The 17,933-nt window shown below is 49.7% G+C and overlaps 2 protein-coding genes across 5 annotated transcripts in view; one reads left to right on the plus strand and one right to left on the minus strand.

Moving 5' to 3' along the window:
• The window catches only part of PAPPA (pappalysin 1), a 182,085-nt gene extending 175,516 nt beyond the window's left edge, over positions 1–6,569 (plus strand). Inside the window, exon 22 of the mRNA XM_069031458.1 lies at positions 110–6,569. Within this exon, the coding sequence (XP_068887559.1) occupies positions 110–217 (108 nt within the window). The 3' untranslated portion in view covers positions 218–6,569. The remainder of the gene's footprint in view (positions 1–109) is intronic.
• A 7,205-nt stretch (positions 6,570–13,774) lies between these two features.
• ASTN2 (astrotactin 2) overlaps positions 13,775–17,933 on the minus strand; it is a 320,390-nt gene continuing 316,231 nt past the window's right edge. For all 4 annotated transcript variants that reach the window (XM_069031598.1, XM_069031599.1, XM_069031600.1 and 1 more), the window contains one exon: positions 13,775–14,696. In XM_069031598.1, coding sequence (XP_068887699.1) covers positions 14,459–14,696 — 238 coding nt within the window. In that variant the 3' untranslated portion in view covers positions 13,775–14,458. The remainder of the gene's footprint in view (positions 14,697–17,933) is intronic.

Consider the following 17,933-nt stretch of genomic DNA (forward strand, 5'->3'; position numbering starts at 1 on the left):
GATTGCAGCTGATCTCTAAAGATTTCACCCCAGAGGTCTTTTTTGTTCTCCACGCTGCTGTAGGTGTGTTCCTTCCTTCATGCCTTTGTGGTTTTGGCTTCCTTCCCAGGTGACACCATTTCCTATGTCCTGTGACCTACAAGGAGAGTGTGCTTGCCGGGACCCCAACGCCCAAGAGCACAACCAGAAAGACCTCCGTGGCTTCAGTCTTGGGTAACGCCAAGTGACGTGGAAAGGAGGACCACACTGCTCAAGGCAGGCTAGGAGAGACACCACATCCCTTTTGGTATCGTTTTTAACATTTAGCTGCTTAACTGGATGGCATTTCTGCACCAGGGACCCTTAGAATTCAACCAGTCTGCCTTTAATTTTTGTCCAAGGAGAACTCAAAGTAGGGGTTTATGTATTAATTATATCTCAAATAGTGATGACAAGAAACAAACAACCAAGAGTCAAGTCGAGACGACTTTCATGTATCAAAACAGCATGTTATGCCCATCTAATTTGAACAGTTCATATCTAGATTCAAGGCGAGAAACAAACTATTTATGTACACATATTTATAGAAATAAGTAGAGAAAGAGAGAGAGAAAGAGTGAGAGATTATGATCAACACAAAAACACTTTCCCCTCCCCAGCACTCACAACTCGGACCGTTCACGGAAGAGGCTGAGCTCTTGGAGGACTCCAAGCTGAGCCTTTTCTGATGCTGAATGCCAAGGTATCGCATGCTCGGGGCACTGTGGTTGGGGTGGGATCTCCACAGGGCTGGGCCTCTTGGCAAGTGACTTGCCAGGCGCCCAGCCAGCTCGAGATGTGGGATGCGTCTGCTCCTCACAGGAATGCTACTTCCAGCCAGGGAGCTCAGCAGACTGCAGTGGCCTTTCTGTACAGCTCCTCCTTTCTCCCCCTGCCCTCAAAGAGCCAACAAAAAGCCCCGTTGTAGCCTGCAGGGCTTCTGGGACGTTTCTGTGTGGAGCTGGGCAGGTGGTCCCATGGTGGAGTCAGGGAGTGGGGAGTCAAAGGACTGGCATTGAGGAACATGGCTGATTGCTTCCGAGGAGCAGAGAGGGGAACTCGCGCCCGCACTTGTCATTTGAGCATGTCTGCTGCTGCTACTCCTGCTGCTACGTCCCATACAAATAGTTTCCTTACTGTGTCAGGACAGGGTGAAAAACAACCCCATGCAACCAAACAATCTGCCTTAAAGCTTACCTACAACCTGCCTTTCAAACCCTCTGGTCTCTTCCTCAGCATTGGGGCAAGAAAACAGGACACCAGCCAGCCAGCCAAAGGAATCTGCTTTCTGGTCTCCACCCTGCCAAGTGGTTCTCTAGGCCTCCTCCACCCCACTCTTATGGTGGTCTGTATCTGACAACCGCTTCATGCTCCTGTTTTCTTGGGAGAGGGGAAGAGGAGGAGGAGACACCTGCCATGAGGAAAGGTCCACAGGAGACAGTATTAGACTTTTGGCCATATTTGTTAGTATTAAGCTGCCAGGCCAGTGGGTCAGACACTTGGGATAGACGAGGAGCTTAGCTGCTTGTAATCTTTCAGAAAGAAGGGCATTAGCTGCAGCAGACCTCACACTTCCCTGTCATCCTCCTACTTCAGCCCAGAGCGGAACATGTGCCAGACCCTCGGTGATTCCCTTCCTCATGGGGTTCATTACATTGAGTCACTGAGATACCCAGGGCATCCAATGCTGCTGCTGCTGCTGCTGCAGCCCATCCCAGGGAAATCCCAGAGGTCTTTCCAGTGTGGCTTGGGCATGTATCTGCTGCTTCAAGCTCCTGCTAGGAAGGACACACATCCAAAAGAGCATCCTTCCCAGTGTTAAGTTTGCTTGTTCCTCGAGACTGTCCTGACTTGTACAATCTACTAGGTAAAGACAGAAAGATTTTTTCTAACTCCTTCTTGATTGAACATTTAGGCACTGGAGCAAGGCAGAATGGTAAAGGGAGGGGTCATTTAGCTCATGGAGATGGATGTAAAAATGGTTTGGAGAACTAGAAATGGAAAACTGATAGAACAGTAGGTGCAAGGAGCCAGGTTCTTGTTACCTGCTGTTGGGGTTGTTTCTATTGGAATAAACCAGAGATGAATCTCAAGAACTAAAGTAGAAGCCTGGAGAGGTGATTGTCATTAAGAAGGTGAGGAGCTCTCTGTTGTGAAGCTCCAGCTGTTCCTAGAGAAGGCCTGGCCATGGGAGCTGTGTGGATGGCTCTGCCCCCTCTGTGCAGGGGTGTAGTGGAAAGGGAGGTGCAGTGGGATCAGGGTTCCTTCCATGGAGTTAGACTGAGCATCTTTCAGCTTAGAGAGCAGTGGCATAAGCTTCCAGTTTTGCCCCCTGCCTTCTAACTAATATGGGAAGTAAATAACTGTGCAAAGGTTGCTGCTTCCTTCTGCTCCCTTTGCCCTCCCCTGTTCTGTTGGCAGTTTGTTCATGTGCCACCCATCCTATCAGAAGAGCTCACAAACCCAAAAGCCTTTCAGACTGACAACACATCATATCCTCAATGCCTGAGGCATCTCGGCATGATTCCCCCTCTCCATCGCACCCGGGTTTCATCCCAGCAGGATGAAACTCAGTTCAGCTCCTGAGCACATCCTGAAAATGCCCTTCCCAGTGTGGAGCTCAGCATGGAGGAGATTTCCCATCTGCTTTTCCCACTTGGACAGTGCCCAGGAGAGACAGGTCTGTACAGACATTATTGCCACTTGCTGCTGTGGGCTCGCAGGAGCTCAAGGCCAGCTGAGCCCCTCTGGCCAGCCAGGACCTGCCCCTGCTTACTGAGCTAGAGACCTCAGCTCAAGGGAGACGGTGGCTTCTCACCAGCACAGCCTCACTCCTCACTTCCCTGCTGCAGTCCTGGTGTGCCCCAGCTCCCTTTCCCACAGGAAGGCTTTCCATGCTGCTATTTGATTTTTTTTTCTAACTGCCACGTTGGCACTGTCCATCTCCTCCAGTAGGGCTGACAGAATCAGGAGTAGAAAAAGTTCTGCCCTGAGTCATGTTAAATCCAATGGCTTTTTTTTTTTCTATTGGGGCAAATCCCCTCTACGTTCCAGGTGCTTTACCAAGCACCCAGAGGGATGCCGAGAGGGGAGCCATGGGGAATGGTCACCTGCTCAGCTCTTGTCCCCTGTGGTCCCAACCTTGGGCAAGGCCAGCTGGATCCTTGGGTCATCTATCACTGTATGGACCTCAACTGCCCAGTGGAGTCCTAGGAAAGACCCTCCCTGACTGTGGTGGCTGTTGGGTGGAAGGTGAGAGGGACACCACCCACCACCTCCACCCACTGAGCCAGCGGTGCAGGACAACATCAAACCACAAGTTTGGGGGAGGAGAAGAGAGTGCTCGTGCTGGTGAAATTTAGCTGCTCATAAAGTCCAGTTCACATTAGTGCCAAGATCGTCTCCGTCACAGATAGTGAGCCAGGGCTGCACCTTATGTGGGGCCACCAGGCTGTGGGGGATGTCCATGGCCAGCAGGAGGGAAAGCTGGAGCAGAAAGCGGTGAATGGTGCACGGTGGGGTGGGAAACTCCAATCAGCTGCTACCCCTCTCCCTCCCCACCCTCTAGCAGACAGGCTGAGCTGGTGTCCTCCTGCTTTTCTTGCATCTTCCTCTGTCACCCCCAGGCTGAGAAAGGAGGATGGCACCAGAGGATTCTTGGAATCGGGTTCCAGCTACCTCCCTTCCGGTTTCGGTTTCACTTGGTTGTAACTGTCGGTTTGTTCTAGGTTTTACCTGTGTCTAAGAAAAAAAAAAAAGGGAAAAAAAAAAAAAAAGAGAGAGAAAAAAGAAAGCCCCATAGCCAACAAAAGTTTCTTGCTGCAAGTGATTCAAGTGGGGGAAAAAAAGAAATAATGTGAGGCTTTACAGAGAGGAATAGGAGAGAAAAAAAGAAAACAACAAAAACCCATAAAAAATGGAGAAAAGAAAAAGAAAAGAAAACCCGCATATTCCAAATCCAAGAAGAGCAAAGCCTATTTTTGTGTGCTTGAAAGGAAAACACAGATTCTGCCGGCTGAGTAGAGAGCTAGATACTGAGTGTAGATTTCCCTAGAAGTACCGTGAGGTTTTATAACATTGTCTGGTTTTGTTTTCCTCGTGCGTTGTGATAAGTCCAGGAACTAAGGCTAAGGGGTTATCCCCTGGTATATTGTTGTTTGTGGGGGGAGGGAGGGGGCAGAGTTTGGCTTTTTTTTTTTTTTTTTCCAGATTATTTTTTTAAGTGTGTATTTGTGCTTATTTTTACGTTATCCAACTGTACATACGCATTTAACCAGTATTTCACTGTGCTCTAATTACTGCACTCAGAAGCACTGCACAGTCTGAATCCCGGAGAGCTGCGAGAGACTGGGAGTGAAGGGGGAAGGAGAAAGCTGCTACCTGAGCAGACAGGTGATTCCCATTTTGGGGGAGCGGGGTGCTGACCACCCCCTTCCCACACTCCAGCTCGTTGCACCCATTTGAGGCCGAGCTAGAAGACAGGAGGGGATGGGGTGAAGTCAGCTGAGGCTGGGATGCTCAGAGGGGTTTCAGAGCTGGAAGTTTGGCCTTTGAACTGTTTTGGATGCCATGGAAATTCCCAGCCTTTCGGCAGCGTTTTGCCCTCCCCTGCCCAATCCCTGGAGGCTCCAGTGAGAGTTGATGGGCATGTTGGTATCACTGGGAGAGGACCACATGACCGGCAGAGATACACTCTAGGTATCTCTAGATATCTTCATGGTTGTGGGCCCCGTTTTGGTCTCAGTGGTGCAGCTGAGCTGATTTGTGTTACATTTTTTACATGTTACCCCATCCTCTGGGGAAGGCCATCTCCCTGCTGAGGGTGCAGCAGCACTCCTGCCTCCAGGTGACCTTATATGCTGGGCACACCGAAGCCCCCAGAACTATCCCATTTCCCTGCAAGATCTTGACCACTGAGTTCAGTGGGAGCATGAGCAGAACATCAGCAGGAGCAGGTCCAGGTGGCCCAAGATCCATTTCCTTGGAGCTGCAGTCAATTTGGGCAACAGGGATTTGGTGTTGGGCTGTTCCTGCCGCCTGGGGGGTTCAAACCCCCGTGTTCCTTTCAGCAGGAGAAAAGTGAAGCTTAATGTTTTGTTTCTGTCTTCGTTTGGCAAACTGAGTTTTCCGCTTTTCACCGGATCTACACATCCAAGATTCATTGAGAATGAGAATCACTTCCTCTGAGGCCACACTCAAGAGCTTGGGTTGGCTTCAGGTGTTCGATGAGGAGTCTTGGTGCTACTAGTTGGTGGTTTTAGTCCTGTTGGGTCGAGATGTGGAGCTAATGAGTCCAAGATTTCTTTGGTTCCCATTCTGGCTTAGATTTTAGTCTTTTGGTTTTTCCTTCTTTTGGTGAGGCCACCTTCAGCCACCAGTTTCCATCTTCTGAGTGCAAAGAACCAGGGCTTTAACGAAACATTTCACCAGCAATTCAAGAGGGAATTGGAACCGTTGCGGAGTTTGCATTGTACGGCCTCTGTAATTACGTACCTGTCTGCAGATGAGAGGCTGAATTTTGCTCCCATCGAGTCAACACAGGTTTTAATTGTTGTTGACTTCACTGGGAGCAGGATTGAGCCGTACTATATATATATAAATATATATATAAATATATATATGATATATATATAATATTACATGTGTAATATTATATATATATCAGTGTAATATTTACAAATAAAACTGTGATCTCGTCTAGAGAAAAATGTATTCATATTACCAACTGCTCTTCCATATTTATGTATCATATTGTATCTTTTTATTATAATTATTATGATTATTATGGTTATTATTATTGTTATTATTATTATGGAATCTTTCTTGGCACCTTTTGGAAGCCACGTCAACCAATACTCCAATGAAGTGCTGAGGATCTATTTTCACAAGAATTCTACTGGTCTACTGTATAAAAGAGAAAAGAAAAAAAAAAAAAAAAGAAACAAGCAAGATACAGTTCAACCCTTAATTCTGTACCTCACGCCTGTACGTTTGCTGCTCCAATTTTGGGTTTTATTTTGCGTTCGTTTGTTTTTAACGGATCTAATTTAAGTCTCCAAGCAATATATAAAGATGTAAATAGTAAAGCTTATTTATTAAGATTGTCATCTTTTTTAATTTATATTTACACAATTGTTCATCTAATTTATTTTTTTTTTCAATACAGTTTTTAACAGTTGTCCTTTTTTTGGTTCATGATGTTTTTTAAATCATTTTCACAGAATTTCTTTATACAGCTTTTTCTCTTTCTTTGAATAAGCAACAACTTCCTCTGGTCTTTCAAAAAACAGGTCATGTTTCACTCAAAAAAAAAGAAAAGTTATGTCAGATTCATCAGAAATATTTTGCCATTGTTGATTCCTATACCCTAAAGTTCTATATTATATAAATATATAATACCTTGTATGCTTAAATATTTAACTGTGTGATTTTGTATATATCTTCATACACATGCTCACACACATATGAGGGTTAATGTCCCCAGATGCTGGGAGAACAGAGAATCAGAAACACAAACAATATAAGCTTGTATTAAAGAGTTCTGAACTGGACCTCTCACTCTTGCCACGTCTCCTTTGCTTTCGGTCGAGCCGGTCCCGAGCAACACCCATGGGGGTACCCAGCGTGGTCACTGGAGGCTGTGGGGTCCCACATCTGGCTGCACAGCTGCACAGCACCCTGTCCATGTGCTCCAGCTCTTTGCTTTTGGGGCAGAGGGGGGTTGAGCACCACCGTGTTTTTCCAGAGGGCTGCAGTGGGTGGAGGGAGGCATCACTGGCCAGGGCCCTGGGAGCCAATTTTGCCTCCAGTGGGTTTGGCTCTGCCAAGGTGATTCAGGTCCTGCTTCCCCCCAGGCAGGCTGGTGGAGATTTTGGTGCGAGAGAGGTTTGAAAATCAAGTTGTCCATATTCTGCTTGTCTTCTTCATCACATGCAGAACATATTCATCCAAAAAAGCAGTCCCAGTGGGAGCGTGCCTTGGCTCAGGGGTATTACCTAGGAGGGAAGCAAGGCTGAAAGCAAACTGTGTGCAGCCAGAGAGCTGAACATCCCAATGCACAGAGCCTTTGGACACATGAGAAAACAGACAGAGATGCATCAGTCTCCAGTGGTCTAGAGAGAGCTGGGCTTGCTGTCCCCCCACCAGATCAAGGCCTTGTGAGGTGTACACCAACAATTCATGTGTGGTGAGGGCAATAGACTGAGGGATGAGAATAAATCATTTAATTTTGGTTTGTTTTTTTTTTTTTTTTTACTTTGGCATAAATAAGTCAGTAAAAAAATGTTTTGCATTTTACCCGTGAAAAACCCCTGCAACATATTGAGCAGGGAGAGACAGAAATCTTATGAGCAAGAATGCACCGTGTTTTCTGTACCATCCTAGTCTTTGGTCAATGCATTATTAATGGAGTATAAGTGCGTCACACACAGCTCTATCAACAGCACATACTGTAGGTAAAAAGGCCCAGGAACGAGGGATTAAATGGGTTGTGTCTATGGCAATGAACAAATCAATTGGCTGTGTGTTGAACTATCTATTAGGCATTAATAAAGACCTGAAGGTGGGAGCAGCCATGAAGGCAGGGAACAGCAGGCAGCTCACCCCTGCTGGGCTCTGCTCAGCTCCACTCCTCCTGCACGTGCACAACCACCCCAGGATCAATTGGAATGTACAGTCAGAACAACAGCTTCTACTTCCAGGTTATGTGTCTTGTCTGGAGATCAATCACTAAAGAAAGCTGGGGAAATTGCTCTGAATTCTTATGGCAAAACCCTCTCCTGGCTCAAAATCACAGCTTCTCAGACAGGCATGGCATTGGTGACTGTGGCAATCACAGAATCATAGACTGGCTTGGGTTGGAAAAGACCTTAAAGATCATCCTGTAATGGGAAAATGAAGCTGTTAGCAGCGGAGAAGTGTCATGTCAAAAAAACATGGAGGCTTAAAAAAGCTTCCATAGGAGGACTGGAATATAAAGAAAATTACTCACAAGTGTGAAAAAACCTCCTTTCCATGTAAACAAGAACATCTGAAAATCAAATGAATGTCCAGGCTGGCAGATGTGTGCCCATGGGTTCACTTGCCTGCACACAGGTAGACACACAAACCCAGCACACCCTCTCTGTTCCAGCACTACTTTTTCCTGGACTTGTTCATTCCACCTCCTCAGTTTTTTAGTTTCGAAGGCACACACACCTGGAAGGTGAAGAAAAGTGAGCGGTTCTGAGGCCGGAATTCTTCTTTTTGCTGCTTGTTAACTAGCACATCGCTGCAGTGGCCCCAAATTTTTCCCTCTGCCCTGAGTTGGAATAACAGCTGCCTACATCATCCAAGTCAACAACTGGCCTAAGTTCTCTGATAAAATGCAGCCAAAGGGCCAGGGTCTTAATTTTTTTTAAGTACAAGTGAGGCAATACTGTGTAAAAATAGTTTTAAAGGTCTTGACAATCTTTTGGCTGACTTCTCTTGGGCCTGGGGAGGATTGTTAGTGGTTAAAAACAACTTCCGTGAAATTTCTATTTTTTTCTTTTTTTCAGATAAAAGGTTATTCACAACTTTTTGATCATTTTGCTTATGATGAATGAAGAACTAATGCAAACAGAAACATCCTCCCTTGTAGCCACCCTCCTTGCCCTGCTTTTAAGATGTTATCTGCCAGTTTATTTATTTATAAATCACTTCCCCAGTCATATCTTTTTTTAAAGCTTAAGAGCCCCATACCTAAGCTCGCTGCTGCTCCCCTTTATCCTCATCCAGCTCATCCAACCTAACTTATGCTTCATATCCATTGGCATTTTTGATGAAAGAGTTGAGATACGGGGATGGTTCTGGCTGAAAGTCAAAACCCACCTCTGTCTTCAGGCACTCACCTTTGTAACACAGACCTGTTCTTTTCCAAATGTCACCCTAATAACGTGAGTTTTCCCAAACCCTGGTGCTGCTGTGTTTCCATAAGGCTCCACACCACAGTGCCAGCTAAACAGGCGTGGAGAGATGGGAGGGTGGGCAGGTGCAGGGAAGGGAAAGGGAATTTTTTTTATTGCACTCTTTATTAATACTGCAATGCTCAAACTTTCCACCCAAGCACTTAAAACCTCCCGACCCTCATAGCACCGTAGGAAATGCCCAAGCTGAAGCACATCATAGTGGTTCAAACCAATCCTTGAAGCCCTGGCAGCTCCTGGTGCCCAGGATCAAGAGCCTGTGGGCAGATTTTTGTGCCCCCCAGCCCAGTGCTGTGAGGGGTGCTGGCAAGGAGAGAGCTGCCCAGGGCAGGTCCCCCTGGCCATGGTGGCACTGTGAGCCACGGTCCTGGTTTAACATCATCACCACCAACACTCAGGGAGGCAGTCAGGCCATGTGTACTTAGGCAAGTAAAACAGAAACCTTTTCCTTTGTGTCTCCCAGTGCACAAATCAATTCATGTCATGATGCTCAGCTTCTGGACAGCTAATCCTGCCTCTGGCCCAGCAGGTACAATGTGTGGTTTACATCCTCCCAGGGCAACAAGGTATGAGCTCACAGGCTACCGAGCCATCTGTGGCACCACAGGGCACTGCCATGGTTAAGCATTAGTGCCACTGCAAGGCTTTTTTCCCCCCAGGAATGGTGAGGACCTGGGCTGCCTACACAGCACAGCCACTGGCTCTCTCTTGGCTTCTTCCCCAGCCTCAGCAGAGTCCCATCCAACCAAGGAAAAATTAAAAAAAAAAAAAAAAAAAAGAAAAGAAAGAAAAGAGGAAAAGCAGAAACCAAACAAATAAATAAAGGAGCAAACGCAGCACTTGACTCCAGAGGCCTCTGCCGTGGGAAGAAGCCGTCCCAAAGTGGTGTGTCATCAGCAGCACAAAAACCCAAACAATCAGCCACTCTGTGCCCCGTGCCAGCTGCAGCCCAGCCGGGACCAGGGCGGGGGGAACAATGGCCGTGGGGACAATGGGGATTGTTCCGGCTCCTCCGGAGGCAACAGCCCCACGTAGCCCTGGGGACCTGCAGCTGCCTCCAGCTCTGAGCTGCCAGACAAGTGGCAGATTTGGGGTGCCCTCAAGAAGGGCGTGTGCCCGGTGGGATGTTCATAGGATGATGGAAGTGGCAGTGAATGCTTGTTAAAGGTTTCTCTGCAGAAAAACCCTCTCCCCATGCTGAGCTGGAGTTTATGGGGTGCTGGGGTGCATGGATGGGGGAAGGAGGGCCACGCTGTGCAGGGTGCACCCATGGCTGCTCTATCAGCGCTGTTACCTGCACACACACACACTGCAAAGACACATGGAGAAGGTTTCTCCTTTTAACCTTAACTCATCCTAAAGCTGATCACTCCATCCAGGAGCCATTGAAGCCAAGCTACCCTTCCCAGTCATGCCATTAGGGAAATAATTTCAGCTTTTCAAATGGATGTGGGCAGTTTATCTATTAAACCTGGATGATGGCATCATTTTTCCACTCTCCCCACTTGCTTTTCATGTTTCATCCACCCCTTGGTGCTCTCCCACCCAGGACAGCATCACCCCTGGTCTGCCAAAGCCCAGGCAGTGGCACAGCAAAGTCAGGGTATCGGCTGGCAAAAGGAACCAGCTCCTAGGGCAGCAGCAACTTACTTTGGAGCTGGGATCCCTTTTCCCCGAGGGAGCCAGAGGAGTGGCAGGGGTCTGTGTGTGTGTGTGTACACTATGGGGCACAGGTCCATCTGCCAGCATTGCTGGGCTATGACTACAACTGTTTATCTTGAAAGCCAGAGGGTTACATTCTCCAAAGTTTCCAGGGAGAAAATACAGACCCTTCCTTTCAGCTGTGTGCCGGAGGATGTGTAACCTCGACAAATTCCTCGGTTTTGTTTGGCTTGGGTGCGCTGTGCCAGGTAGCATCACCGGCCAGAGGCTGTCCTGGCTTTGATCTGGGAGCTAGGTGTGCTTCATGACAGGTTAATGGCCATCAAACTCCGCAGCCCAGAGTCTAGACTCTTCCACCTGCTCTGTACATATTAACACGGGCTCACACACAACTCACTCTGTACATGTACCCGCACGAACAGCCAGTCTCACCATGGATGCAAAGCAAAGCTCCTCAGCAGCCTTCCAAGGTAAGCAAACCAAGGCTCTGCAATGGACACAGCTGCCGTGTGGATCCAGGGGACAACCAGCCTGTCCCTGTGCTGCTCCTGCTATGTTCCCAGTCAGGGATACCAGAGCTGAAGGTCTCCTTTCCATCACCATCTGCAACAAAACATCCCCATGCTGCAGCTCTGCGAGGGACGGGCATCCCAGGTGCAAAAACCATCGTAGTGTCACTGTGGGCGAGCTCGCAGTGTCAGAGTGGAGAAAAACACGCTGAGGGACAGCCAGCCAGCCAGCTGCCTTGTATTTTGGCTGGCATCTCCTGTTCCTAACACCTAGCACCACACTCACAATGGAGAGGAATCCCAGGGGCAGCATTATCCCTGTCACACCTCCACTCCAGTCAGAAAACACAGGCAATTTGTTCCTCAGGTTGGTCAACACTGGCTCTCGCCTGAAGCGAGACCACAGAGCTGCTCCCCATCGCTGTGTGCTGCATGGGCCTTCCAAGAGAAATGAATCATCCCCCAGCCAAGCAAACAAAAACAAAATAAAACCCTGTGTTTATAAAGTACAGGGAAAGGCACAGCTGTGGGCCAGAGCCTTGAGAAAACAAGACAGCTTCAAAGCACCTGGAGCTGCACCCGGTGAGCAGCAGGGACAGCATGGACTGGCCAAGCTCCCTGCGGCTGCTGCTGGTCCTGACAGCCTTGGCCTGCGCTGTGTCCTGCCAAGTGTCCAGGGGCACCTGTCCTACAGGCAGTGGAGCCACTCTCTGCTCTGCCAGTGGCAGGAGGGGAGGACCATAGAGGCACAGAAGCATGGAATACCCTGAGCTGGGAGGGCCCCACAAGGACCAGAGTCCAGCCCTGGCCCTGCACAGACCCCCCAACAGCCCCACCCTGGGCATCCCTGGCAGCGATGCTACCTACATCCCTACAAGCATCCCTACAAGCTCCTGGAGCTCTGGCAGCCTCGGGGCCGTGCCCATTCCCTGGGGAGCCTGGGCAGTGCCCAGCACCCTCTGGGGGAAGAACCTTTCCCTGCTCTCAGCCTAAACCTCCCCTGACACAGCTCCAGCCATTGCCTCAGGAATTGTTCACTGGTCACCAGAGAGGAGAGATCAGTGCCTGCCTCTCCATTGGCCCTTGTGAGGAAGCTGCAAAATGTGATATCATTTCCCCTCAGTCTCCTCTTCCCTAGGTTGAACAAATGAAGTGACCTCAGCCACTCCTCGTATGGCTTCTGCCCTTCTTCACCATCTTTGTGTCCCTGCTTTGGACGTTCTCCAACGGCTTTAGATCCTTCTTATACTGTGGCACTGGAAACTGCACAGCAGTCCCAGTCACTCTGCATCAGTGGCTCCAATGAGAGATTTGAAGGTTTTCACCCCCCAGAAGTGCACACACTGTGTCCTGGCAGCATGTGAAATGGGCAGCTCGGTCTGACACCAGTCTGGGCACTGGCCAGACACCACCACGTTGGCATTTCGAGCTTTTGCTGGGTGTTGAGGCAGCTCCAACCACAAAGGCAAAGTCTTCATTTGACTGCAACAAATCACAGTCATCTCCTTCATCCCCACAAGGAAACTCCGAGGCCACCAGTCACCCCCAAAGGGCAAAGGGATGGTGAATGGGCAGCAGCAGTGCTGGGCACTCAGATTTTAACACATGGTGATGTCATGGCCCCTCCTTGGTCTTTGTTTTCAGCGTGGTACAAGCCTCAGTGACACAGAGGCCATAGCCCAGAGCCCTCAGTGTCATCCTCCTCTCTCTCTCCATCAGAAAAAGGGATTTAGATTAAAAATTAAGAACCTCAGGCAACCTGCAATGCTTTGGGGTTTGTCTCACAGGCAGCAATGTCACAGAAGTTTTCTGTGAACTCCAGCAGGACTTTGACCAGGTACCGGCATCATTCCCAATGCACATGAATGTGGTTCAAATGAAGAGACATAACCAAAGAGGGGAAAAAAATAGAGGAGTTTGGAAGGAACAATCAGAGTTATTAGAGTGGGTGCAAATCAAGCAAATAGGTTTAGTTCAAGAAGAAAAAGGTCTCTGGCTGAACCTTCTCCACATCAAATCCTGCACCTTTGTTTGGTTTCAAAACATTTTTGTTTTGAAACTCACCTCCTGTTTGCTTCGATGTTAAAGGGTTAACTAACCTGAAAAACTAAACAAAACTATTTGCTTTGGGCTGACTAAACTGATTCATTCAACCTACGCTCTTCCCTCTTCCCTCTCCAAGTTCGTTGTTTTGCTTCAAAAAGGAAAAAGCAATAGCTTTGAGCTGATCTGATTTTTGTATTTTTTCCCCTCTCACCCTCCCGCACTTTTTGGTTTGGCTACCAGGCTGAGAAATCCATTACCCACAGGGAGCCCGGGCCAGCCTAACCCACATCTGACAGTAAAAGAAACCAGATTCTCCATGTCTTTTTAGCCCCTGGCTTTCTTCTTGGGCTTCCCCACACGCTCCCACGGGGACCAGTGGCTCTGCTGGGTGTTGAGGAGAGAAGGACTCTGGGCAAAAGGCCGCACTTTCCCCTCCTTTCTATGCACGCAGCTCTTGGGGTCCCTCATCTCAGCCACATCCCAGGAGTGGCCATCAGCGATGTCCTCCCCAGAACCAAAACCCCACCAACGCCCAAGCAGAGGTGAGACCGTGCCAGGAAGAAACACCAGTGAGACAGCGAAGATGGACTTAATATGAATCTTTAATGCACAGAACAAGCTGCCGGGAGCCTTGCGAACCAAGGCTGCGCCCGGAGCCGCCCCGTCCACTCGGAGCGCTGCAAAAGCCCAGCTTGCCTGCAGTGTCCCGGGCACCTGACTGCCTTCCCCCTCCGGGACCCTCGCTGGCAGCGCGGTGTCACCGGCCACCCGCGCCACCTCCTCCTCCTCCTGGCGTCCTCGGCCACCACAGCACCGGGGTCTCTCGCCCCACAGCTCCTGCCCGGTGGCAGCGCAGGCAGGGCAGGCAGGGAGGGGGTCACCCTGCACCCAGCAGCTCCCCTCTGCCTGGCCCTGGGCCTCGAGTGGGTATCTCCTCCTCCTAGGGTTTTGGAGCGTGTAGTCCAGGAAATTCAGTAAGAAAAGATTAAAAAGGAGAGGCTTTTATGCTGAGTCAAATTAGGTAATTTCTTTTTTTTTTTTTTTTTTCACTCTTGAAAAATTAAAAAAAAAAAAAAAAGGGAAAAGAAATAAAGTCCAACTCGCTCATTTCTTGTTTCTCTGCTGTCTGTGTGAGAAAGTCCTGTTTGGCTTCGCTGTCCCCTTCCACCCCCTCTGAACATCGCCCGACCCCAAACCCCACCAGCCACTCAGCACATCACAAGTCCTCTACTCCTCGGAGTCCCTTTGCCTCCCACAGCTCCAGGCCCGCTCCTTCCCTCACCGCCCCTTGGACTCCCCGTAGGTGTTGCGCAGCATGGAGACCATCTTCTCCTCGCAGGTGACTTTGGTGTCCTTTAGGATGCTGTACCAGACCATGCCGGGCGGCCGGACCTCCTCGCTGCGGCAGAACAGGTAGGGCATGGTCTCAGTGCGGCTCTGGATGTAGGCACTGCGCAGCAGCGTCGAGCAGTGGCTGCTGACCTTCTCCAGCCTCCTCAGGATCAGATGAGCCTTCCTGGAGGGGACAGAGGTGGGAACAGAGCAGTGCGGGAAAAGCACAGGGGAGAACAGGAGTCCAAACTTCTGCTTTCTGCCACCAGCTCTGTCTTGTGACAAGAATGGACGAGACCCAGTGCCTAAGACATTGTCTTTCCTATTTGAAGTGGAGAGACACTCTGTTTCTCCCAAAGTTCTGGTTATATCTACCATTTCACACCACCAGGATCCACTGGAGCAGCTTGTGTGCCCTGGGGACAGTCTGCCCCAGCTAGATTGTCACCACCACCACATGATCCTGGCCAGTTCCAGCACATGTGCTGGCCCCACCTGCCACCCTGGTGAGACCCCCAGAACCTTCCTGCTCCTGACTGATGAGCCCAGCCCTCCCCTTTCTGATTTCTCAAGTCTGCAGGAGGCAAACGGCCCAAAAGGACTGACACTAGGAGAGTGAGGAAAAAAAGCACAACACATTAAGACAAAACAAAATAAACCCGTAAGAAACCAAGAATCCCCTTGTGGGAGTCTGCAAAGTGCTAAATCAAACAAAGGGAGAGAAGAGGGTTTACTTCAGTGGTCTGAAAGTCTCAAGATCACAGATTATTTCCTCTCCCTCTGGTGCCACAGGAAAGCTCTGGATTCAGGAGTCGGGGATTTCGCAGTTCCTGCAGGAATGTAAATTCCCGATAATGATATGTCAGGGGCAGCACTGTCAGTCAGCAAGGCATAAACATGGGGATTATTTGATTATGAAAGCTGAGTGGTGTTGCAGCTCAGGCTGTGAGCTCCCAGCCCGGGGGAAGTGTTGTGAGCCTGATGTCCGGGGATGGGACGCCAGGGAAGGGCTGGTCAGGGTCACCTCAGCACCAGAGCAGAGGGCAGGGGTGGCAGCAGGAAGCGAGAGGGCATCCTGGCATCCCCAGCCAGCTTGGGCCTCTCCTTGGGAGTGGGAACACTGGATGAAAGGCTGTAGGAAACCACTGCTCCTCCAGGACTGCACATGGAAAGCTGTCCCACTCCTCCCCAGGGTGATGTGCTCTGGGTCAGCTTGGAGGGCAAAGGAAGAGCAAAGGAAGAGCAAAGGAAATTGGCCCTTCTTAGACAACACTCCATGGTATCCATTTATGGATTTCATCCACAAAAACAAGCCAGACTGGGCAATTTGAGCCCTGTTAGCTACAGTCACATCTATAATAATGATGCCATGGACTGAGCTGTGCCCAGCTCTGACACAACACCTCTACTCACATTACTCTCTGTGGCAGCCACCTGACCTTCTACAGCATCTGGTGCTCCCACCACTCACCAAGACCTGACACACTGCCATGAACAGGTCCTGTGCTGCTGGATGTGCACCTCTTGGAGTCACCAATTCCATGATGGCGTTAGGTGCTTTTGGTGAAGACTGATTGATTCAAGCTCAGCTCAGCTGCAAACCAGTCTGTAGTGATTGTCACTACAGTTGGCAAACTTCAACAAATCAAAGTCACTGCAGCTGGAAGGGACCAAAACTCATCAGCTGTGCACTTCCTGCTGGGATCAACCTGTCTGGATGAATTTCTGACCTGTTCCTAGAGTCAGGAGCTGGTGATCCTTCCCGTGCTCCCCATCCTAACGCTGATAAATTGTCTCTTAACATCTGCACTGATTCTCCCTTTCAGGAAAGGCTGAACAAGCACAGTACCCACACCACCTCAAAGGATGGACTTTTATGTGGGCTGACCATGCTCAGGAGGAGATCAATCAGCCAGAAGGATCTCACGGAGGAGAACTCTCATCTCTCTAAGGCCACAGCTGCACGATGACCCGGATTTGTCATAAAGCAGCTCCAAAATGGGGTACTGGCCCTTCCCCAGCCCTTTAGCTTGTGCTCATGCTGGTGTCCATGGACCTCAACTCTGTGCCAACATGGGGAAGTTGTTTATTCAAAGGCCAAACAAGCAATGATTGGATTTTCCCCCCAAACTGGTTACTAGTCCAGCTCACCACAAGGCCTCTCCCAGCCACAGCAAGGGGGAGCAATGAGGAGGGGCCATGACCAGCCCTTGAGGCAAACCCTGGTGGTGGGTAACCAACAACACCACAAGGAATGGATGTCTCAGCTGAACAGTGGCTGTCTGCTGGCCACGCTCTGCCCTTCCTCTATTCTTCTCACCACTTCCCCTATCCTACCCTCCACAGCTTTCCTCACCCATCTCTCACTTTTTTCCCACACAACCTGCCTTTGCCTCCATTTCCCTTGGCCTTCTCTACCTTCCCATTTTCATTCCTTGCTCCACCACACTTTAATGATCTCCTGGATATTGCTAGAACTCACCCCGTTATCCTTGCTTCCTGATACATACTCAGGTCTCTTATCCAGGCAAATATTCCTATGTGTGAGAAGCAGCTCAAGGATGGCAAGAAATTCAGGGGTCAAACCACCCCAGCCTGCTGGTGCCAGCTGTGCCAGAGGCTGTGCTCCTCCTGGAGCTGTCTCCACACACCTGCTGCATCCACAGCTCTCTAGGTGTGGTCAGCCCCAGGAAAAACCCTTGTTTAAGGATGGGATGTGGCACATGATGGGTTGGCCCTATGACAATACTGAAAACACGCTGAACTGTGGTCACAGAGGAGACAGGGTGATGGGGGAGAGGGAATCAGGCCCCTCACTTTTGATGTCCAGTGCCAAAGCTCCAGTTTTGATGGGTTTCACCACTTTGAGTCATTTACTTCAGCGGGGTAATGAAGTCATGTGTAAATGTTAGATTTAGCTTTCGGCTGTCAGCTGTTCCCTCTTAAAAAAAGTAAGGAGGAAGAGAGACAAGAGCGGGTGAGGGGAGGGGTGAGAAAGAGAGAGAGGCTTTCTGGTGAAGACTGGGTAATAAATTACAGGAGCAGTTCTTGGGCTGCCAATTTAACACCATAAATCAAGGCCTGGGTATTACCCAAGTGCTCCCTACGGAGGGCTGTCGGGTCAGAACGACCACCTTTTCAAATACTGGAAATGAAATCTTCCTAAATGCTGACCAACCTCATCCTTGCCAGCAATGGCAATTTATTGCCTTATTAAAGGGCAGGAATTGGGAGGGGACAGCAGGGGAGCGAGAGGGGAGTCACTCTCCTGCCTGCCTGTGGCCAGTCCCCAAGCTCTCGGTCCCCAAAGGGAAGAAGTGACCCCCTTCCCCCTCAGCCCACGCCCCAGATGGGGATGCCCCCATGCTGGTGTGGGCCAGTGGTGCCCTCCCTCCCACCACACGCCCACCACAGCAGCCAG

Source organism: Aphelocoma coerulescens, chromosome 17, assembly GCF_041296385.1.
Source record: "Aphelocoma coerulescens isolate FSJ_1873_10779 chromosome 17, UR_Acoe_1.0, whole genome shotgun sequence".
NCBI lineage: Eukaryota > Metazoa > Chordata > Aves > Passeriformes > Corvidae > Aphelocoma > Aphelocoma coerulescens.